At 45.4% G+C, this 23171-nt stretch overlaps 1 protein-coding gene across 1 annotated transcript; it reads left to right on the top strand.

The window, feature by feature from the left end:
* The first annotated feature begins 8877 nt into the window (after positions 1–8877).
* On the top strand, positions 8878–22959 carry LOC121530697 (interferon-induced GTP-binding protein Mx2). The gene is made up of 13 exons (XM_041835857.1): positions 8878–8952; positions 9988–10184; positions 14051–14185; positions 14443–14597; positions 14762–14900; positions 15204–15402; positions 15589–15667; positions 15863–15985; positions 16149–16281; positions 16565–16723; positions 19006–19082; positions 19250–19459; positions 21871–22959. The coding sequence occupies exons 1-13, from the start codon at positions 8948–8950 to the stop codon at positions 22090–22092; spliced, it is 1833 nt and encodes a 610-aa protein (XP_041691791.1). The 5' UTR covers positions 8878–8947; the 3' UTR covers positions 22093–22959.
* The last annotated feature ends 212 nt before the right edge of the window (positions 22960–23171 follow it).

The raw sequence follows: 23171 nt of genomic DNA, 5'->3' as shown, positions 1-23171 counted from the left end.
TAGGCGCCTTACACTGGGCGCACACCGAGCAGGAGGAAACATAAACCCTCACATCCCTGGCCAACGTGGGCCACCAATATTTGGCACTAAGACAGTGCACTGTCCGGCCGATACCCGGGTGTCCAGAGGAGGGTGACGTGTGAGCCCAATAGATCAATCGATCCCGACACTCGAGTGGAACATACTTCCGACCCTCCGGGCATTGTGGTGGACTAGGGTCGGTGCGTAATGCCCGCTCGAGCTCAGAATCGAGCTCCCACACCACCGGTGCCACTAGACACGACTCCGGCAGTATGGGAGTGGGCTCCACGAACCTCTCCTCCCCGTCATACAGCCGAGACAGCGCATCTGCCTTCCCGTTTTGTGACCCAGGGATGTAGGTGATCTTAAAAGAGAAACGGGTCAAAAACATACTCCATCTAGCCTGCCGAGGGTTCAGCCTCCTCGCTGCCCGGATGTACTCCAGGTTACGGTGGTCCGTCAAAATGAGGAAAGGGTGTTGAGCCCCCTCAAGCCAGTGCCTCCACACCTTAAGGGCCTGTACCACAGCTAACAGCTCCCTGTCCCCTATGTCATAATTTCGCTCCGCCGGGCTGAGCTTCTTGGAATAGAAGGCACAGGGGCGGAGTTTAGGTGGCGCGCCTGACCGTTGTGAAAGCACGGCGCCAATACCGGCCTCAGACGCGTCCACCTCTACCTGAAATGGTAAAGAGGGATCCGGATGCGCCAGCACCGGGGCCGAGGTAAACAGGTCCTTCAGCCTCCCAAACGCCCTGTCCGCCTCGACTGACCACTGCAGACGCACCGGACCCCCCTTCAAGAGAGACGTGATGGGAGCTGCCACTTGCCCAAAACCCCCGGATAAACCTCCGGTAGTAATTCGCAAACCCCAAAAACTGCTGCACCTCTTTCACAGTGGTTGGTGTTTGCCAATTACGCACGGCCGACGCCTTCGGTCTACCTCCATCTTCACCCCTGACGCTGACAACTGATACCCCAAAAAGGAGATCGACTCCTGGAAAAACAGACACTTCTCTGCCTTCACATACAGGTCGTGCTCCACCAGCCTCCGCAACACTCTGCGCACCAGGGCCACATGCTCGACACGGGTAGGTGAGTACACGAGAATGTCATCTATGTACACAACGACTCCCAGTCCCTGCATGTCCCTGAAGATCTCATCCACAAATGATTGGAAAACCGATGGAGCATTCATCAACCCGTATGGCATGACTAGATACTCGTAATGGCCCGAGGTGGTACTAAAGGCTGTTTTCCATTCATCATCCTTCTTGATGCGTACCAAGTTGTACGCGCTCCTGAGATCTAATTTCGTGAAGAAACGCGCCCCCATGCAACGACTCAGTCATGGTCGCAATCAGCGGGAGTGGATAACTATACTTCACCGTAATCTGATTGAGACCACGGTAATCGATGCACGGACGCAAACCACCATCCTTCTTCTTCACGAAAAAGAAACTCGAGGACGCGGGGGAAGTGGACGGCCGTATGTATCCTTGTCTCAGCGATTCGTCTATGTAAATCTCCATAGCTTTCTTCTCCTCCTGAGACAGAGGATACACATGACTCCGTGGGAGCGCAGCTCCTGCCTGAAGGTTTATCGCACAATCCCCCTGCCTATGGGGTGGCAACCGCGTCGCCCTCGCCTTACTAAACGCGATAGCCAAATCCCCCATACTCAGGTGGAATGTGCAATGCGGGCACCTGGTTTGGACTCTCCACCGAGGTAGCCCCTCACGGAAACACCCAAACATCTACCCACACACTGAGCAGACCACTCCATCAGAGCCCTCTCCTGCCACGAAATCACTGGGTTATGGGTACTCAACCAGGGCATGCCCAGCACCACCGGATACGCAGGAGAGTCAATCAGGAACAGCTGAATCATCTCCTGATGATCCCCCTGCGCACACACTCCTAAGTGGCGCCGTGACCTCCCTGATCAAGCCCGTACCCAACGGACGACTATCTAGGGCGTGAACGGGAAAAGGAACATCAACAGGAATGAGGGGAATCCCTAACGCTAAACAAAACTTTTTATCAATAAAATTCCCAGCTGCGCCTGAATCTACCAGCGCCTTATGCTGGGCATGAGGTGCTACCTGTGGAAAACATACAGGCATACAGAAATGGGCAACAGAGAGCTCTGGGTGAGTGGGGCGCCTACTCACCTGGAAGGAATCCCCCAGTGCGGGGCCTGTCGTCATCTCCCTAGGAGGCCATCCCCAGCACCTAGCCGCGGTGTGTCCTCCCCGACCACAGTTGGTGCAGTGGATGGACCCCCTAGCCTGCCGACCCCTCCTCTCTCTAGCGCCAGCGCCCCGAGCTCCATGGGACAAGGCTCGGAGGCGCTGGAGGGTGGAATGGACGGACCCTCCGCAAGACGTCCGCGGGTAGCCAGCAGGTTATCCAGCCTGATGGACATATCCACCAGCTGGTCGAAAGTGAGACTGGTGTCCCTGCACGCCAGCTCCCGACGGACGTCCTCACGTAGGCTGCATCGGTATAGATCGATGAGGGCCCGATCATTCCACCCTGCATCTGCCGCCAGAGTACGGAATTCGAGCGCGAATTCCTGGGCACTTCTCTTCCCCTGTCGGAGGAAGACCAGACGCTCCCCCGCCGCTCTCCCCGGGGATGAGTCAAACACCGCCCTAAAGCGGCGGGAGAACTCGGTGTACGTGATGGTCGTGGCGTCGATCTTCCTCCACTCCGCGTTGGCCCACTCCAACGCTTTTCCGGCCAGGCAGGAGATCAGGCGGACACGCTCTCATGCCCTGAAGGTGCCGGGTGCACGGTGGCCAGGTATAGCTCTACCTGGAGCAGGAATCCTTGACACCCAGCCGCTGTCCCGTCGTAAGCCCTCGGGAGAGATAGTCGGACTCCTCGAGGTTCCGGCGCTGGAATGGCCGGGCTGGCCGATGGTGCTGGCAGGGCGGGCGGTGGTGGAGGCGAACCCCAGCCTCGGAGTGTGGTAATCACCTCCTGCAGGGCGTTCCCCATCTGCAGGAGTTGCTCTTGCTGGTCCCGAACCTGGGCTTCCAGTCTTGTCTGGGCTGCTTCGGCTCCTGCTGATTCCATGACTGGTGTATGATTCTGTCAGGGCGTGTGTAGGTGTAGTGTAGGAAATCAAATGCAGGACGCCGACTGTAGGTTCCAAAATGCTGTATTTCTGGCCCAACACAGGCAACAGGACAACTAAGCCCAACAGCTAAATTACGCACAAGGCGAAAAGGCAAATGCGCACAAACAGGTGCGACAAACGAAGTGGTGCACGAACAAGTGCAACTATGCTCCAGCGCAGTGGAGAAACTATGCTCAACCGAGCAAACACAACACTGACGAAAAACAATCATACACAACACATGACAAACACAACGAGAAACTTATAGGACACTAATTACGTAAAACAGAAACAGGTGTGACACAAACAGACAAAAGCAAACGAACATGAAACATCTATCGGTGGCAGCTAGAATTCCGGAGACGACGAGCGCCGAAGCCTGCCCGAACAAGGAGGAGAGGCAGCCTCGGCCGAAACCGTGACATGGAGCTCGCTGTATAACAATTAAGAACTGTGGCTTTCAGCTTCAGTTATGTTGCCTGTAGCCGATTAATGCTAATTATCATTCTAATAATGTATTTCACTGTTACAGGTGGAGGTTCTAAGAACCGGGTTACATCTTGCCTGAACTGATTTGGGGAAATGCTTCTCTATGCAAGCTTCAAACATCCTACCCAACTAACAACGGTTGGTCCTACAGTCACCACCCTCTGTATGCAAATTAAGGCTACCCAGCAATGGGCTCCACCCCGGTGGTTCCCTTACTGCTAGCGTGCAAGGTTAATTTGGCACCTGGGCATCCTGTTTAGCACTCAGTACTTCATTACCCTTTTACTCAAGTGCCCTTTCATGGTTGGTCCTACAGTTTGCTAGCACAGACTGGAATATGTTCCGGGATTCGCCACATCAGTCACTGGCTTCATCAATAAGTGCATCGGTGACGTCGTCCCCACAGTGACCGTACGTACACACCCCAACCAGAAGCCATGGATTACAGGCAACATCCACACTGAGCTAAAGGGAAGAGCTGCAGCTTTCAAGGAGCGGGACTCTAACCCGGAAGCTTATAAGAAATCCCGCTATGCCCTCTGATGAACCATCAAACAGGCAAAGAGTCAATACAGGACTAAGATTGAATCGTACTACACCGGCTCCGACGCTCGTCGCATGTGGCAGGGCTTGAAAACTATTACAGACTAGAAAGGGAAGCACAGCCGCGAGCTGCCCAGTGACATGAGCCTACCAGACGAGCTAAATCACTTCTATGCTCGCTTCGAGAAAAGCAACACTGAAGCATGCATGAGAGCATCAGCTGTTTCGGATGACTATGTGATCACGCTCTCCGTAGCCGTTGTGAGTAAGACTTAAGCAGGTCAACATTCACAAGGCCGCAGGGCCAGACGGATTACCAGGACATGTACTCCGAGCATGTGCTGAGCAACTGGCAAGTGTCTTCACTGACATTTTCAACCTCTCCCTGACTGAGTCTGTAATACCAACATGTTTCAAGCCGACCAACATAGTCCCCGTGCCCAAGAACACTAAGATAACCTGCCTAAATGACCACTGACCCGTAGCACTCACGTCTGTAGCCATGAAGTGCTTTGAAAGGCTGGTCATGGCTCACATCAACACCATTATCCCAGAAACCCTAGACCCACTCCAATTTGCATACCGCCTCAACAGATCCACAGATGATGCAATCCCTACTTAACACTTTTTTAAATGTTCTTAAAAACTGCATTGTTGGTTAAGGGCTCGTAAGTAAGCATTTCACTGTAAGGCCTACACCTGTTGTATTCGGCGCATGTGGCAAATAAAATTTGATTTGATTTGATTTGATTGGAGGTGCTGCAAATCATGCCTGGTAATGTCAAGATCTCATTATGTGACAGTGCCCTTACATTACTGCAGTTCAGTGCCCTTACATTACTGCAGTTCAGTGCCCTTACATTACTGCAGTTCAGTGCCCTTACATTACTGCAGTTCAGTGCCCTTACATTACTGCAGTTCAGTGCCCTTACATTACTGCAGTTCAGTGCCCTTACATTACTGCAGTTCAGTGCCCTTACATTACTGCAGTTCAGTGCCCTTACATTACTGCAGTTCAGTGCCCTTACATTACTGCAGTTCAGTGCCCTTACATTACTGCAGTTCAGTGCCCTTACATTACTGCAGTTCAGTGCCCTTACATTACTGCAGTTCAGTGCCCTTACATTACTGCAGTTCAGTGCCCTTACATTACTGCAGTTCAGTGCCCTTACATTACTGCAGTTCAGTGCCCTTACATTACTGCAGTTCAGTGCCCTTACATTACTGCAGTTCAGTGCCCTTACATTACTGCAGTTCAGTGCCCTACATTACTGCAGTTCAGTGCCCTTACATTACTGCAGTTCAGTGCCCTTACATTACTGCAGTTCAGTGCCCTTACATTACTGCAGTTCAGTGCCCTTACATTACTGCAGTTCAGTGCCCTTACATTACTGCAGTTCAGTGCCCTTACATTACTGCAGTTCAGTGCCCTTACATTACGGGTAAATGGTAAGTCTATAGTGGGCTTCAACTCACAGGCCTAGCGACAGCACACTAAGAGAATCACAGTATTTCAGGCAACTATTAGGTCTCGTTGCTTTGTCTCGTGCCATCTTGGCCCATTCATATTCAATCAGCATGACTAATACTGAGCTACTTTCTATTCTACAGCATCCCCTCAGACAAAATGGTTTCCCTCCGCGTTGACGTCTTCTTACTGGGATACCTATCACTTTTATTCCTTCGCGTGACTTAGGTTTTTTTCTGATCCGGTCTTTTCACCTTAATCACTGTAGCCTCACTCTTAATCATTCTAAATCAGGTTCCTGGTGTGCTGTTGTAACCGGTGTGAAATGGCTAGCTAGTTAGCGGTGCGCGCTAGTTAGCGGTGCGCGCTAGTTAGCGTTTCAAATCGGTGACGTCACTCGCTCTGAGACTCTTGAAGTAGTTGTTTCCCTTCGCTCTGCAAGAGCTGCGGCTTTTGTGGAGCGACGGGTAACGGTGCATCGAGGGTGACTGTTGTCGATGTGTGCAGAGGGTCCCTGGTTCAAGCCCAGGTAGGGGCGAGGAGAGGGATTTTCAGGCCACCCGCCCAGCATAGGGCTCCATGTCATCAGCATCTGGCTCCGAGGAGCATTCCTCGGAGACGAGACCATAGCCCAAACTATTTAATCGATTTAAATAATAATAAATAAAATCCATATTGCATTCTGTCTCTGGTGTTCATTCAGTTAAGCCTGTAGTTGTGTATGCTGTACATTACAATGCACTTTTTAAATTAAATGTTCATACAATTTAATACAATTTATTGTGGCGGATTTTAGGGATTTGAGCCCCCCCCAGACCAGGTCTTGAACACAGGTCCCTGCAACTGTCAGTCTAACGCCTTTAGGGTCATTCCACCAATTAGGTGCCTTTTTGTGGTGTAACTTGTTGAAAACAAAACAAAACATGTTATTTCACCTAATTTTAACGTAATAGCAAACACGTTTTCCAAACACGTTTTCCAAAAGTTAAATTAAAAAAATTATATAGTAAGGCCTATTAAGTGCCAAATAAAGTAACAGGGTTGACGACTTCATCTTAAATCAGCCATAAATACCCTTGTGACAGGGGCAATGGAGGCTTGTTGTGTGCAACAGGGAGTGGCAATTGAATGCAAGCTCCACTAAAAAATGCAGATTGTTAAAACATTTCTATCCTGTCTATCTATGGTTAACAGGGTTGATGTGTTATGCTCGACCCGCTCAGTTTTCCACCACAAAACACCAGAAAGTGGCCAAAAAGAGTAGAACCAGCTCACCTGCGTTTACGTGATGATTTGATTATTAGATATTCAATGTCTCTTTTGAAAAGAATATTCACCATATTAAAACAAGAGTTCAGTTCACGTAACAGGGTAGACCTCAAAATGAGGGACAGGCTTGCGTTACAATGATTGTGAGACTGATGGTGTTAAGGGCGTTAAAATCATCATAGAAAGTCACAGAGGATGCACAGAGGGACATGTCAAAATGCTTAATTAGCAAGTCTTTATTCATGTAAATAAATCTGATTTATTGAATTGTTAATGTGGCCTATATTAAAGGGCACTTCATTCAATATCACAGGCTTTTAAAATGCAATATTTGTGCACAATTTACACTTAAAATATCTAAGCGACGCAAAAGGCACTCATTTCGTGGAACGACCCTTTAACCAATATGACAAAAAGGTCAAAACCTCTTTACGAGGTCGCTACACCACACCCTTTCTTCGGTGTGGGAAAAGCGCGTCTACGGGAAACGTTTTCATTGGCCTCACTCAGTGCAATCCCATTTCTGACACCAATGTGGCGAATTCAGGGGTGGCCCAAGACTTGAACCCGGGAACCCTGAGATTTTAGAATGCTATATTGCCAAAGAAGGCAGAACAAAAAAAATACATTAGGAATTTCTTAAACATTTTTTATAAGACAAGTGTTAACTGATGAAGGTCATTGTTGGTGAGAATGTCAGTGAAGTAGCCATACAGTTTATGGAAATCAATAAACGTGGGAGGGTTATAAAATTATCACTGCCTATATAGATTGCATTCTTCAAATGTTGCCAACTGAAACTCTTACATAAGCCTTTATTGTTGCTGAGTTGATCAGAGAGACTGATGGTCTGATTGGCTCTTCTTATAGAGATAAAGTTATGTCCATTCACTGTTTGCTTTCTCCGCCAGGGATCTGAAAGGTTGAACTAACTGATTTTGCCTCGGGTTTCTTCCTCCTCATTAAGAAATTTGACTGAGAAGACGAGATTTGTGTCTTTGGGGGGGGGGGTGTGGTTTGATGTGGGTGTTTGTTGGTCGTTGTCCCCTCGCATTTTTTGCTCCAACCTTCATTTAGATTGGTGCTGTCAGCTGGTTATGATAAATCAGCTGGCGAGGACATTTGCCAGTAAGCTAACAATGTATAATACTGTATCTAACAAGAGCAAAGGTAGGGGGGAAAAAAGATGAACACAGATCTGACTGAGTGACAGCAAACCCTGATTTAAGTTTGGACAACACACACCACACACACACATCCGCTCCTCCTGATCGGCAGCTTTCATGGTCTATAAACGTGCAAATAATTTTTGGCATTTTAAAACACTTCTGTTTTTCTGATTTTGAGTATAATCCAATCCAAATGTATCAACTGTCAATTTACGAAAACGAGTAGCCTTGTACCCTAGGCATTACCATCCCGCGTTAGTGGGCATGGTTGAAATCAAAACCCAAACATCAAATATGCCAAGGAAAGTGGAGACGTCATCGATTCCTTAAGTCTCAGACATTCTCGTTTTAGAAAATGCTGACTTCAAAGTTATCCAATTTACACTTTGTAGTCAATTCTGGGACTAGAACTGATGTTTATGACTTCTACCACTGCCACATAGGCCGTGTTTTTTGTTTTGTTTAATGCCCTTTTAAATTCAGTTTTTAAAACATATTTTGTTGTTGTCAACTTATTAGAGATCACTTTAGAAGTAGGAAAACAGAGAGCAGACATTTTTTGGGGACTAACGTCTAAATGTTGACGCCAAACTGCTTCAATCAGCACGTTTCACCTCTGGTGAAAGTAGAATGTCCTAGAATGCCACCAATATTATTTTACAACTCAAGAGGATATCACCATTGGCAATCAGGAAAAAAGAATGGGTGGAGTGCAAGCGCTTTGAACAATAGCCCAACCACTCTGAGGTTTATGGGTATTTAAGATAAAATACATTTGATTGAGCTTATCGTTTTCATAGAAGTGATTTCATCCAAGAGAACTACACTCAACATTTTTTTGTTTCCTTGGCAATTCAATTCAAAATGAGGTGAGATTATTTTAAAACGAATCCAAACCACTTTTATGCACTTGTTGAATACTTCTTTTGTACAATATTGTATATTTGATATGATTTTGTTGATGCAAATTCTAAGTTTAGGAACTGGGCATGAACATAAATTACAACAGTAAAAATCTAAATGTTAAATTTGCTTCAATGATATATTGTGTTTGCGAGGGAAAGGATAAACAAAGAAATTATAAATAAGCAAATCACGAGGATGGATAAGGGGGGCAAAACATTATTTTAGGTTTTGATTTTGACATACCAGCTTCATTTCCAACTTCTTTAGGCGCTTCCACAGCGTTTCCCAAACTCTGTCCTCGGGACCCCGAGGGGTGCACGTTTTGGTTTCTGCCCTAGCACTACACAGCCGATTCAAATAATCAAAGCTTGATTATGAGGTCATTATTTGAATCTGCTGTGTAGTGCTAGGGCAAAAATCAAAACGAGCACCCCCGTTGGGGTCCCCAGGACCGAGTTTGGGAAACGCTGCATGAAAATATTTTGAAAAACTCTCATTTAAAAAAATCTGCATGTGTAGCTACATTGTTCATGCAATATGTCAACTGACATCATTGCATGATTTCCATTAAAGTTGGAATACCTGCATTTGGCAAAGGATTCAACCTTTATTCCATGATAATTATTTATGCATATTTTAAGTAAACAGTGCGAAAGTGTCCTGAGTAAAATAATCCTGAGTGGCGCAGTGGTCTAAGGCACTGCATCACTGTGCCACTAGAGATCCTGGTTCGAATTCATAGGCTCTGTCGCAGCCGGCCGCGACCGGGAGACTCATGGGCGGCGCACAATTGGCCCAGCGTCATCCAGGGTAGGGGAGGGAATGGCCGGCAGGGATGTAGCTCAGTTGATAGAGCATGGCGTTTGCAACGCCAGGGTTGTGGGTTCGCTTCCCACGGGGGGCCAGTATAAAAAAAAGATGTATTCACTAACTGTAAGTCGCTCTGGATAAGAGCGTCTGCTAAATGACTAAAATGTAAAATGTTAATGCTTTCCCAGTGAACCAACAAGTGGGCAATTCCAGGAGCAGCTGGCCGAGGGGGTCAGGCCCTATATTGATTTAATAGACTACCTGAGATCCATTGGGATTGATCAGGACCTACCACTGCCGGCTATTGCTGTGGTGGGAGACCAGAGTTCAGGAAAGAGCTCTGTGCTTGAGGCCCTCTCTGGGGTGGAACTGCCCAGAGGGAACGGTAAGATACTCTGTTCTGCGGGCCCAGTGTTATTATTGAACAAAAGGCAATATAGCAACTAGGTTAATCGAATATCCGAACTGACGTTAGTGTTCTATCACTTGAGTGAATGTTCATTTTTATTGTAATTTTTTTTAGGTCGATTTTGACAAAGCTTTGTTGTAAACTAAACTAGATTATCCTTGTAACATTGTTACCTACAAGGATATACTATGACATTTGAAATGTTTAATTTAATAAAACAACAAACTTTTTTTAATGTAGTTTTTATAAAAGCTGCTGCTGCGCATTTAGTCCTCTGGCCCTGACATTGGTATTTTCCCCCACTTCAAATAGCAATTACAGGCGCGCACCTAACAGAGTTTCCACAAGACCTGACACAGATTAATGCTCACCAGAAAACCTTTTTGTAACAGAATCGGTTCTACCATGGTGAAAATCAGACTTCTCTTTCACTGTTGCTTTTAGCCAAAACTACTGCGAAAAGCAGCATGTCCGCTGTTTACCTCTGCGCCATTCTGATTGGTCAATAGAGTCAAGCGCATTTATTTATTTATTTAATTTACTTGAATTTCGACTATCCAGATATCCAGAAAAAATACATTTAGTCAGACATGATATCGGAGTTATAATGGTGTTGGATGTATTGGGTTGGTTGTATTGGGTTGGATGTATTGGGTTGGATGTATTGTGTTGGTTGTATTGTGTTGGTTGTATTGGGTTGGATGTATTGGGTTGGTTGTATTGGGTTGGATGTATTGGGTTGGATGTATCGGGTTGGTTGTATAGTGTTGGATGTATAGTGTTGGATTTATTGGGTTGGTTGTATTGGGTTGGTTGTATTGGGTTGGTTGTATCGGGTTGGTTGTATCGGGTTGGATGTATAGTGTTGGATGTATTGGGTTGGATGTATCGGGTTGGTTGTATTGGGTTGGATGTATTGGGTTGGATGTATCGGGTTGGTTGTATTGTGTTGGTTGTATTGGGTTGGTTGTATTTGGTTGGTTGTATCGGGTTGGTTGTATAGTGTTGGTTGTATTGGGTTGGTTGTATAGTGTTGATGTATTGGGTTGGTTGTATTGTGTTGGTTGTATAGTGTTGGTTGTATTGGGTTGGTTGTATAGTGTTGATGTATTGGGTTGGTTGTATTGTGTTGGTTGTATTGGGTTGGTTGTATTGGGTTGGTTGTATTGGGTTGGTTGTATTGGGTTGGTTGTATCGGGTTGGTTGTATTGGGTTGGTTGTATAGTGTTGATGTATTGGGTTGGTTGTATTGGGTTGGTTGTATAGTGTTGATGTATTGGGTTGGTTGTATTGGGTTGGTTGTATTGTGTTGGTTGTATTGGGTTGGTTGTATTGGGTTGGTTGTATTGGGTTGGTTGTATCGGGTTGGTTGTATCGGGTTGGATGTATTGGGTTGGTTGTATTGGGTTGGTTGTATTGGGTTGGATGTATAGTGTTGGTTGTATTGGGTTGTTGTATTGGGTTGGTTGTATTGGGTTGGATGTATAATGTTGGATGTATTGGGTTGGTTGTATTGGGTTGGTTGTATTGTGTTGGATGTATTGGGTTGGATGTATTGGGTTGGTTGTATTGGGTTGGTTGTATTGGGTTGGTTGTATAGTGTTGATGTATTGGGTTGGTTGTATTGTGTTGGTTGTATTGGGTTGGTTGTATTGTGTTGGTTGTATTGGGTTGGTTGTATTGTGTTGGTTGTATTGGGTTGGTTGTATAGTGTTGATGTATTGGGTTGGTTGTATTGGGTTGGTTGTATTGGGTTGGTTGTATTGGGTTGGTTGTATTGGGTTGGTTGTATAGTGTTGTTGTATTGGGTTGGTTGTATTGGGTTGGTTGTATAGTGTTGATGTATTGGGTTGGTTGTATTGGGTTGGTTGTATTGTGTTGGTTGTATTGGGTTGGTTGTATTGGGTTGGTTGTATTGGGTTGGTTGTATCGGGTTGGATGTATTGGGTTGGTTGTATTGGGTTGGTTGTATTGGGTTGGTTGTATCGGGTTGGATGTATAGTGTTGGATGTATTGGGTTGGTTGTATAGTGTTGGTTGTATTGGGTTGGTTGTATAGTGTTGATGTATTGGGTTGGTTGTATTGGGTTGGTTGTATTGGGTTGGTTGTATTGGGTTGGTTGTATAGTGTTGATGTATTGGGTTGGTTGTATTGGGTTGGTTGTATTGGGTTGGTTGTATAGTGTTGATGTATTGGGTTGGTTGTATTGGGTTGGTTGTATTGTGTTGGTTGTATTGGGTTGGTTGTATTGGGTTGGTTGTATCGGGTTGGTTGTATCGGGTTGGATGTATCGGGTTGGTTGTATTGGGTTGGTTGTATTGGGTTGGATGTATAGTGTTGGTTGTATTGGGTTGTTGTATTGGGTTGGTTGTATTGGGTTGGATGTATAGTGTTGGATGTATTGGGTTGGTTGTATTGGGTTGGATGTATTGGGTTGGATGTATTGGGTTGGTTGTATTGGGTTGGTTGTATTGGGTTGGTTGTATTGGGTTGGTTGTATTGTGTTGGTTGTATTGGGTTGGTTGTATTGTGTTGGTTGTATTGGGTTGGTTGTATTGTGTTGGTTGTATTGGGTTGGTTGTATTGTGTTGGTTGTATTGGGTTGGTTGTATCGGGTTGGTTGTATCGGGTTGGATGTATTGGGTTGGTTGTATTGGGTTGGTTGTATTGGGTTGGTTGTATCGGGTTGGTTGTATCGGGTTGGATGTATAGTGTTGGATGTATTGGGTTGGTTGTATAGTGTTGGTTGTATTGGGTTGGTTGTATAGTGTTGATGTATTGGGTTGGTTGTATTGGGTTGGTTGTATTGGGTTGGTTGTATTGGGTTGGTTGTATTGGGTTGGTTGTATAGTGTTGATGTATTGGGTTGGTTGTATTGGGTTGGTTGTATTGGGTTGGTTGTATTGGGTTGGTTGTATAGTGTTGATGTATTGGGTTGGTTTTATTGTGTTGGTTGTATTGTGTTGGTTGTATTGGGTTGGTTGTATTGTGTTGGTTGTATTGGGTTGGTTGTATTGGGTTGGTTGTATCGGGTTGGTTGTATCGGGTTGGATGTATTGGGTTGGTTGTATTGGGTTGGTTGTATTGGGTTGGATGTATAGTGTTGGTTGTATTGGGTTGTTGTATTGGGTTGGTTGTATTGGGTTGGATGTATAGTGTTGGATGTATTGGGTTGGTGGTATTGGGTTGGATGTATAGTGTTGGTTGTATTGGGTTGGTTGTATTGGGTTGGATGTATTGGGTTGGATGTATTGGGTTGGTTGTATTGGGTTGGTTGTATTGGGTTGGATGTATTGGGTTGGATGTATTGGGTTGTTGTATTGGGTTGGTTGTAGTGGGTTGGATGTATTGGGTTGGTTGTATTGGGTTGGATGTATTGGGTTGGATGTATTGGGTTGGATGTATTGGGTTGGATGTATTGGGTTGGTTGTATTGGGTTGGTTGTATTGGGTTGGTTGTATTGGGTTGGTTGTATTGGGTTGGATGTATTGGGTTGTATGTATTGGGTTGTTGTATTGGGTTGGTTGTATTGGGTTGGTTGTATTGGGTTGGTTGTATTGGGTTGGTTGTATTGGGTTGGATGTATTGGGTTGTTGTATTGGGTTGGTTGTATTGGGTTGGTTGTATTGGGTTGGTTGTATTGGGTTGGATGTATTGGGTTGTTGTATTGGGTTGGTTGTATTGGGTTGGTTGTATTGGGTTGTTGTATTGGGTTGGATGTATTGGGTTGTTGTATTGGGTTGGTTGTATTGGGTTGGTTGTATTGGGTTGTTGTATTGGGTTGGTTGTATTGGGTTGGATGTATTGGGTTGGATGTATTGTAATTTCATGTTAATTTCCAGGTATTGTCACCAGGTGTCCATTGGAACTCAGACTCTGCTATGTTAGCGGAGTGGCTTGGAAGGCTGCCATCTCATACAGAGACAAATGTATTAATGTCGGTAACCCCTCAGAAGTCGAGAAACACGTTAAAGAAGGTTAGATTAAATGTTAATATTATAGTATTGCATATTTACATGCATTTTCTGATCATTTAGCCAGACATGTCTGATGTGTTTAGTACATGTAAACAATATTTACATTTGTCTGTAGATGACAGCAATTATGCTTTTTTGGATTTAATAATTGTCCCAGTTCGATATTGCCTGTTCGGGTGATTGGTCCAATCCATAACTGACTGTACCTTTTGAGGTTCTAGTGCACAGCTATATTTCTTCAATTTTTAATTTAACAGCCCAGAACGAGTTAGCCGGAGAGGGAGTGGGGATTTGTCATGAACTGATCAGTCTGAAGATCATGTCCTCTTCAGTGTGTGACCTCACTCTGATAGACTTACCTGGGATCGCCAGGGTACCTGTGCAAGGACAACCAGAAGACATTGGAGCCCAAGTAAGACTTGATTTTGATAACTTTGGGATTCAAGTAGTGTGATCTCGGCATATTAATACCAAAAAAAATATGTTACATTAACCACCCAGTGTCCTCTCAAAAGTGCCATTACCAAGAACTGAAAACAAAACCACGCCAATCATGCTCTTCTGGCTTTTCTCTAGATCAAAAGTCTCATTCTGAAAATCTTAGCAAAACAAAAAACCATTAACCTGGTGGTGGTGCCATGCAATGTTGACATAGCAACAACAGAAGCTCTGAAAATGGCCAAAGAAGTGGATCCTGAAGGCACAAGAACTCTGGGTAAAGAAATCATTTAAAAGTAGATTAAATAATAATCATAATATCATACTACAGGAAAGGTATATTTGCACTGAAATGTCTTCAATGTGTTGTTGGTGTGCTCTAACCGTAACGCAATGTGTTGTTGGTGTTCTCTAACCGTAACGCAATGTGTTGTTGGTGTGCTCTAACTGTAACGCAATGTGTTGTTGGTGTGCTCTAACCGTAACGCAATGTGTTGTTGGTGTGCTCTAACCGTAACGCAAAGTGTTGTTGGTGTGCTCTAACCGTAACGCTTTTCATTTCTGTCTTTTGTCTTAACAGCCATTCTGACAAAGCCAGACCTGATTGACAGGGGAACAGAGAAGGACGTGTTGGACATTGTTCGCAATAAAATCATCCCTCTCAATATGGGCTATGTTATTGTGAAATGTCGCGGTCAGAAACAAATTAACGATGGCGTCACCATAAATGAGGCAATTGAGGATGAGATGGACTTCTTCCAAAAGCACGACGAATTCAGGTGAACTGTTTACTTGTTTCTCGGCATCTTGACACTCAGTTACCGTGTATGTATGTATGTATGGAAAATGTATGCACTCACTAACTGTAAGTCGCTCTGGATAAGAGCGTCTGCTAAATGACTAAAATGTAAAAATGTAAATGTATGTTCTGCTACTATATCTTCTCTCTCTTTTTCAATGTATAGCTCCCTCCTGCACGAAGAAAGGGCAACCACCAAGTGCCTAGCTGCTAGACTCACTCAAACCCTGGTCAACCACATACAAGTTAGGCCAACTTCTAATCATCTGTCCCTTATGCCTCGAGTTAGGAATGGAGGTAGTTCTTGCTTATGAGCACAGGTAGATAGTCCGCTTCCACATCCCACCCCTAGGGGGCAGTAGCAACCAGAATAGGTGCGTACGGCTTCTTTGAATGACAATAATGTTATCTATCATTCAAACCGTGTTTTTGGCTTTCAGAAATCCCTGCCGCAGATGTCTGATCAGATAAAACAGCAGCTGTGGGTTTCTCAGACGGAATTGACTAAGTATGAGGGTGGGCCTCCCGTGGATCCTGTAGAGAAGAGGAAGTACCTCATCGAGGTGAGTAACCACTCAACCTGTCACCTGTCACCTTTCATATCAAGTTGCATTAGTATGAATCAGGAGCGGATTCCTTTTCAAACTAAAATAAAAAGCTGAAGTTTGTAAAGCTGCTTTAAAAAAAATATCACCGGCTATTTATTGTGTTCCGTTTTCCCCTCAGGTAATAAAACATTTCAATTACAAGATTGATCAGCTGTGCAGAGGGGAGCTGAAAAACGAGGAAAATCTATTCATCAACATGCAAAAAATATTTGCAAAATGGTTTGAAAAGCTTGGACACTCCAAAACAGGCTGTAGGTACAATTTTAAATAGATAAACAGGGTATTGTTGGGTTATTGCACAGGAATAACTATTTTCACTTTATTTCTGAAATATGTATGGGTTTGTACTGATACTATACACAGATGTAATGTTGGTAACTGTGTAAGCATGCACCACCGCATAAATCAATTCAAATATGGTAATCATAATACTGATTACATAGTAACGTAGCACAATAGTATTAATGGATCATTATTATTTAATTTTTTATACAACATTATGAACTTCCTTTTCTTATATTTCCCTCAATTTAGACCACAAAATGACCCAAGATGTGGTCAATGAATTTGACCAGAACCACAGGGGAAGAGAACTTCCAGGTTTCAATGACTACACTTCATTCGAAAGGGTTGTTCAGGAACTGGTGGGGGAACTGAAAAATCCAGCTATGGAGACACTACAGAAAATCAAAGGCACGTTCACGTTATTTCTTTACTGTTCTCCACTCACTTTTTGTTTTGTTTTTAATACACCGATAGTTTGCAAAAAAAAATGTCATCTTGTCATAGCTTGAGGGACAGTGAGTGACCATTAGAAAAAATGTTTCATAATGTCATAGCTTGAGAGACAGTGAGTGACCATCAGATAAAAATGTTTCATCTTGCCACAGCTTGAGGGACAGTGAGTGACCATCAGATAAACATGTTTCATCATGTCACAGCTTCAGGGACAGTGAGTGACCATCAGATAAAAATGTTTCATCTTGTCACAGCTTCAGGGATAGTGAGTGACCATCAGATAAACATGTTTCATCTTGTCATAGCTTCAGGGACAGTGAGTGACCATCAGATACAAATGTTTCATCTTGTCACAGCTTCAGGGATAGTGAGTGACCATCAGATAAAAATGTTTCATCTTGTCACAGCTTCAGGGACAGTGAGTGACCATCAGATACACATGTTTCATCTTGTCACAGCTTCAGGGATAGTGAGTGACCATCAGATAAAAATGTTTCATCTTGTCACAGCTTCAGGGACAGTGAGTGACCATCAGATAAACATGTTTCATCTTGTCACAGCTTCAGGGACAGTGAGTGACCATCAGATAAAAATGTTTCATCTTGTCACAGCTTCAGGGACAGTGAGTGACCATCAGATACACATGTTTCATCTTGTCACAGCTTCAGGGATAGTGAGTGACCATCAGATAAAAATGTTTCATCTTGTCACAGCTTCAGGGACAGTGAGTGACCATCAGATAAACATGTTTCATCTTGTCACAGCTTCAGGGACAGTGAGTGACCATCAGATAAACATGTTTCATCTTGTCACAGCTTCAGGGACAGTGAGTGACCATCAGATAAACATGTTTCATCTTGTCACAGCTTCAGGGACAGTGAGTGACCATCAGATAAAAATGTTTCATCTTGTCACAGCTTCAGGGACAGTGAGTGACCATCAGATAAACATGTTTCATCTTGTCACAGCTTCAGGGACAGTGAGTGACCATCAGATAAACATGTTTCATCTTGTCACAGCTTCAGGGACAGTGAGTGACCATCAGATAAACATGTTTCATCTTGTCACAGCTTCAGGGACAGTGAGTGACCATCAGATAAACATGTTTCATCTTGTCACAGCTTCAGGGACAGTGAGTGACCATCAGATAAACATGTTTCATCTTGTCACAGCTTCAGGGACAGTGAGTGACCATCAGATAAACATGTTTAATCTTGTCACAGCTTCAGGGACAGTGAGTGACCATCAGATAAACATGTTTCATCTTGTCACAGCTTCAGGGACAGTGAGTGACCATCAGATAAACATGTTTCATCTTGTCACAGCTTCAGGGACAGTGAGTGACCATCAGATAAACATGTTTCATCTTGTCACAGCTTCAGGGACAGTGAGTGACCATCAGATAAACATGTTTCATCTTGTCACAGCTTCAGGGACAGTGAGTGACCATCAGATAAACATGTTTCATCTTGTCACAGCTTCAGGGACAGTGAGTGACCATCAGATAAACATGTTTCATCTTGTCACAGCTTCAGGGACAGTGAGTGACCATCAGATAAACATGTTTCATCTTGTCACAGCTTCAGGGATAGTGAGTGACCATCAGATAAACATGTTTCATCTTGTCACAGCTTCAGGGATAGTGAGTGACCATCAGATAAACATGTTTCATCTTGTCACAGCTTCAGGGACAGTGAGTGACCATCAGATAAACATGTTTCATCTTGTCACAGCTTCAGGGACAGTGAGTGACCATCAGATAAACATGTTTCATCTTGTCACAGCTTCAGGGACAGTGAGTGACCATCAGATAAACATGTTTCATCTTGTCACAGCTTCAGGGACAGTGAGTGACCATCAGATAAACATGTTTCATCTTGTCACAGCTTCAGGGATAGTGAGTGACCATCAGATAAACATGTTTCATCTTGTCACAGCTTCAGGGATAGTGAGTGACCATCAGATAAACATGTTTCATCTTGTCACAGCTTCAGGGACAGTGAACACACAGTATTCTTTGGATGTACATCATTACGTTAATTCTTTACCTTTTTCTTTATTTCCAGCTGTATGTCTTGTGTTGTAACTGTCTTGGATGCTTTGGAAATACATACTGCCTGAATGTCATGCTAATAAAGCAACTTTGAATTGAATTGAATAGTACCTTAGTGACATCTTAAGTAGTTTTATGAGTGGCGAGCACCTTTTAAACATATGCATTTGTATGTGTTTTTCAGATCTAGTGCAGAAGCACTTTGCTGTTGTGTCCAAAAATTGCTTTGAGAATTATCCTTGCCTTCTGCGTTTTTCAATGGTAAATAACTGTGGCGGGCTCTGTCATAATACACCGTTTCTCATTGTCTAAAAGCTGTTTTTTACATCATTTTATTTTCAGAATAACGTTTCTACACCTATTACGTGAAATGTGTTGTTTTTACCTTGTTTTTATACTACATCCTTACTCTTCGTTTGAACTCCTAGACCAACATCGATGACATCCAGAAACAGCAGTTAACCATTGGGATGGACAGGATCAAGGAGCAGTTTGAGATGGAGATGCAGGTTTACACACAGGATGAAATCTTTGTCCAAACACTGATACCAGAGCAGAAGGAAACCCCAGGGAAAACAGACTGCTCAGGTTATGACAGCAGGAGCAAATACCCTGAACTGCTCAATTCATACTATGAGGTACAACGCAACACTAGATCCAAAGTACAGTAGCTATGTCTAGATTAGAGAGCGCAGGAGGAGTTGTGCCAGGAAGAAAATCATGCAGCACCCTCTAGTGCCAGTGATAAGAACTTTCATTTTTAAAGAAAATGGTTGGGGTGGCAGCAGTATGAATCCCAGCTTGTTAAAAAAATACACATTTTTGTTTTCTAAGCATATCCCTAACTCTACTAACCTTAGTGGCTAAAATACCTAACTAATTAACCCCCACTAACTAACCCATAACCACTCGATCACTTGCTAGCTCTGATGTTCACATGCTAGCTTTGACGAAACCAATGTTTACATCTAATCGTTAGTCCTCACCCTGGGTCTCACTCAACCAATTCCTCTCCCTCCCTCCCGCCTCAACTCTCTTCCTCCCTCCTCAACTCTCTCACTCCATCCTCAACTCTCTCACTCCATCCTCAACTCTCTCACTCCCTCCTCACCTCTCTCCCTCCCTCCTCACCTCTCTCCTTCCCTCCTCAACTCTCTTCCTCCCTCTTCACCTCTCTCCCTCCATCCTCAACTCTCTCACTCCCTCCTCAACTCTCACTCCCTCCTCACCTCTCTCCCTCCCTCCTCACCTCTCTCCTTCCCTCCTCAACTCTCTTCCTCCCTCCTCACCTCTCTCCCTCCCTCCTCAACTCTCTCACTCCCTCCTCAACTCTCTCACTCCCTCCTCAACTCTCTCCCTCCCTCCTCAACTCTCTCCGTCCCTCCTCAACTCTTCCTCCCTCCTCAACTCTCTCCGTCCCTCCTCAACTCTTCCTCCCTCCTCAACTCTCTCCCTCCCTCCTCAACTCTCTCCCTCCCTCCTCAACTCTCTCCCTCCCTCCCGCCTAAACTCTCTCCCTCCCGCGTCAACTCTCTCCCTCCCTCCCGCCTAAACTCTCTCCCTTCCTCCTCAACTCTCTCCCTTCCTCCTCAACTCTCTCCCTCCCTCCTCACCTCTCGCCTCACCTCTCTCCCTCCCGCCTCACCTCTCTCTCCCTCCCGCCTCAACCTCTCCTCCCTCCCGCCTCACCTCTCTCCCTCCTCCCTCCTCAACTCTCTCCGTCCTCCCTCCGCCTCAACTCTCTCCCTCCCGCCTCAACTCTCTCCCTCCCTCCTCACCTCTCTCCTCACCTCTCTCCCTCCCTCCTCACCTCTCTCCTCAACTCTTTCCCTCCCTCCTCAACTCTCTCCATCCCTCCTCACCTCTCTCCCTTCCTCCTCAACTCTCTCCCTCCCTCCTCACCTCTCTCCCTCCCGCCTCATCTCTCTCCCTCTCTCCCTCCTTCCTCACCTCTCTCCTCACCTCTCTCAATCCCTCCTCACCTCTCTCAATCCTTCCTCACCTCTCTCCATCCCGCCTCACCTCTCTCCCTCCCGCCTCAACTCTCTCCCTCCCGCCTCAACTCTCTCCCTCCCTCCTCACCTCTCTCCTCACCTCTATCCCTCCCTCCTCAACTCTTTCTCTCCCTCCCGCCTCAACTCTCTCCCTCCCGCCTCAACTCTCTCCCTCCCTCCTCATCTCTCCTCACCTCTCTCCCTCCCTCCTCAACTCTCTCTCTTCCTCCCGCCTCAACTCTCTCTCTCCCTCCCGCCTCAACTCTCTCTCCCTCCCGCCTCACCTCTCTCCCTCCCTCCTCACCTCTCCTCTCTCCCTCCTGCCTCAACTCTCTCCGTCCCTCCTCACCTCTCTCCCTCCCGCCTCACCTCTCTCCCTCCCTCCTCATCTCTCTCCCTCCCTCCTCACCTCTCTCCCTCCCTCCTCAACTCTCTCTCCCTCCCGCCTCACCTCTCTCCCTCCCGCTTCAACTCTCTCTCTCCCTCCCGCTTCAACTCTCTCCCTCCCGCCTCACCTCTCTCCCTCCCGCCTCACCTCTCTCCCTCCCTCCTCACCTCTCTCCCTCCCTCCTCACCTCTCTCCCTCCCGCCTCAACTATCTCCGTCCCTCCTCACCTCTCTTCCTCCCACCTCACCTCTCTCCCTCCCTCCCTCCCTCCCTCCTTCCTCACCTCTCTCCCGCCTCACCTCTCTCCCTCCCGCCTCACCTCTCTCCCTCCCGCCTCACCTCTCCCTCCTCCCTCCCGCCTCAACCTCCCTCTCCCTCCCTCCCTCCTCACCTCTCTCCCTCCCGCCTCAACTCTGTTCCTCCCTCCTCACCTCTCTCCCTTCTCACCTCTCTCCCTCCCGCCTCAACTCTCTCCCTCCCTCCCGCCTCACCTCTCTCCCTCCCGCCTCACCTCTCTCCCTCCCGCCTCACGTCTCTCCCTCCCGCCTCAACTCTCTCCCTCCCTCCTCACCTCTCCCCCCTCCCTCCGCCTCACATCTCCCCCTCCCTCTCCCTCTCTCCCTCCCTCCCTCTTCACCTCCTCCCTCCCTCCTCACCTCTCTCCCAGATAGTGGTGCAGCGACTGGCGGACCAGGTGCCCATGCTGATCCGTTACTTCATCCTGAAGGAGTCAGCCAGGATCCTGTCCAGTGAGATGCTGGGTGTGCTGAACAGAGAAGACTTGGACGAGATGCTGAAGGAGGAATCAGAGATTGGCCGGAAACGTGAAGCCTTGCGGGAAAAAGTAAAGCGCCTTGGACTGGCGAATGACAGGATCAGTAGCCTCTGAGAACAGAATGGTTGGATCAGTAGCCTCTGAGAACAGAATGGTTGGATCAGTAGCCTCTGAGAACAGAATGGTTGGATCAGTAGCCTCTGAGAACAGAATGGTTGGATCAGTAGCCTCTGAGAACAGAATGGTTGACATTGTGATGTAGCCAACGAGGGCTGAATGACTGTCCCACAATAATTTTACCTGCAATTAATCAACATACAGAATATTTTAAAAGATGGACATTTTAATGCTGTCAAACTTGGGATTCAGAGCATTGAAAATGATATGATCATTGTCACAGACCACAGCTATACTCTCAAGAGCTCTGGCCTGTTATACTATCATCACATATCCGCAAACGTTTTAAATCTCAAAATTGACAAATTAAATTTGTGAAGGCTGTTGATATTATTCAAACTGACAAATCGTCACTGACCTACAGTAAGTAAACCTTGTATCTCCAAAACGTAAACTTTTCAGGAAATAGAAAAACAGCCGTTCGTATTGATGATCATAGAATCACAAAACTTCAGAAGCTATTTGAGTACAGAGGGACTACTTTCAATTAATGTAAAAATGTTGATTAATTAATTAATATTAATTAATTAATGGCAAAAATGGAGTTGCAGGGTTTTCTTTCGACAGCAACAAATGGAAATAGATGTGGTATCCCTTCCTTTTCTAATTGGTCGAAGGGGCATCAGCATTGAGAATGTTATAATAGCATAATTTATACTTGATGCCTGTTAGCAATTAACAATGGTGAAAATGGACATCCTTGTCTGGTTCCTCTTTGCAACTGGAATGGTTTAGATGTATCCATTAGTTACAGTGCCTTCAGAAAATATTCAGACCAATTGACTTTGTCCACATTGTGTTACATTACAGCCTTATTCTAAAATGGATTTAAAAAATCCTCATCAATCTACACACAATACCCCATAATAACAAAGTGAAAAGAGGTTTTTAGAACTTTTTGCAAATGTATTAAAAATAAAAAACAGAAATATCGTATTTACATGCATATTCAGACCCGTTGCTATGAGACTCAAAATTGAGCTCAGGTGCATCCTGTTTCCATTGATCATCCTGTG

This window comes from Coregonus clupeaformis, chromosome 18 (assembly GCF_020615455.1).
Source record: "Coregonus clupeaformis isolate EN_2021a chromosome 18, ASM2061545v1, whole genome shotgun sequence".
NCBI lineage: Eukaryota > Metazoa > Chordata > Actinopteri > Salmoniformes > Salmonidae > Coregonus > Coregonus clupeaformis.
This window is presented reverse-complemented; position numbering and strand designations above follow the sequence as displayed.

What these genes read in the sequence shown, in the direction of transcription:
- LOC121530697 (XM_041835857.1), top strand. An exon ending in CAGAAGACATTGGAGCCCAA is followed by an intron (nt 14,598 to 14,761) that starts GTAAGACTTGAT and finishes GCTTTTCTCTAG; the next exon opens with ATCAAAAGTCTCATTCTGAA. An exon ending in AGAGGAAGTACCTCATCGAG is followed by an intron (nt 15,986 to 16,148) that starts GTGAGTAACCAC and finishes TTTTCCCCTCAG; the next exon opens with GTAATAAAACATTTCAATTA.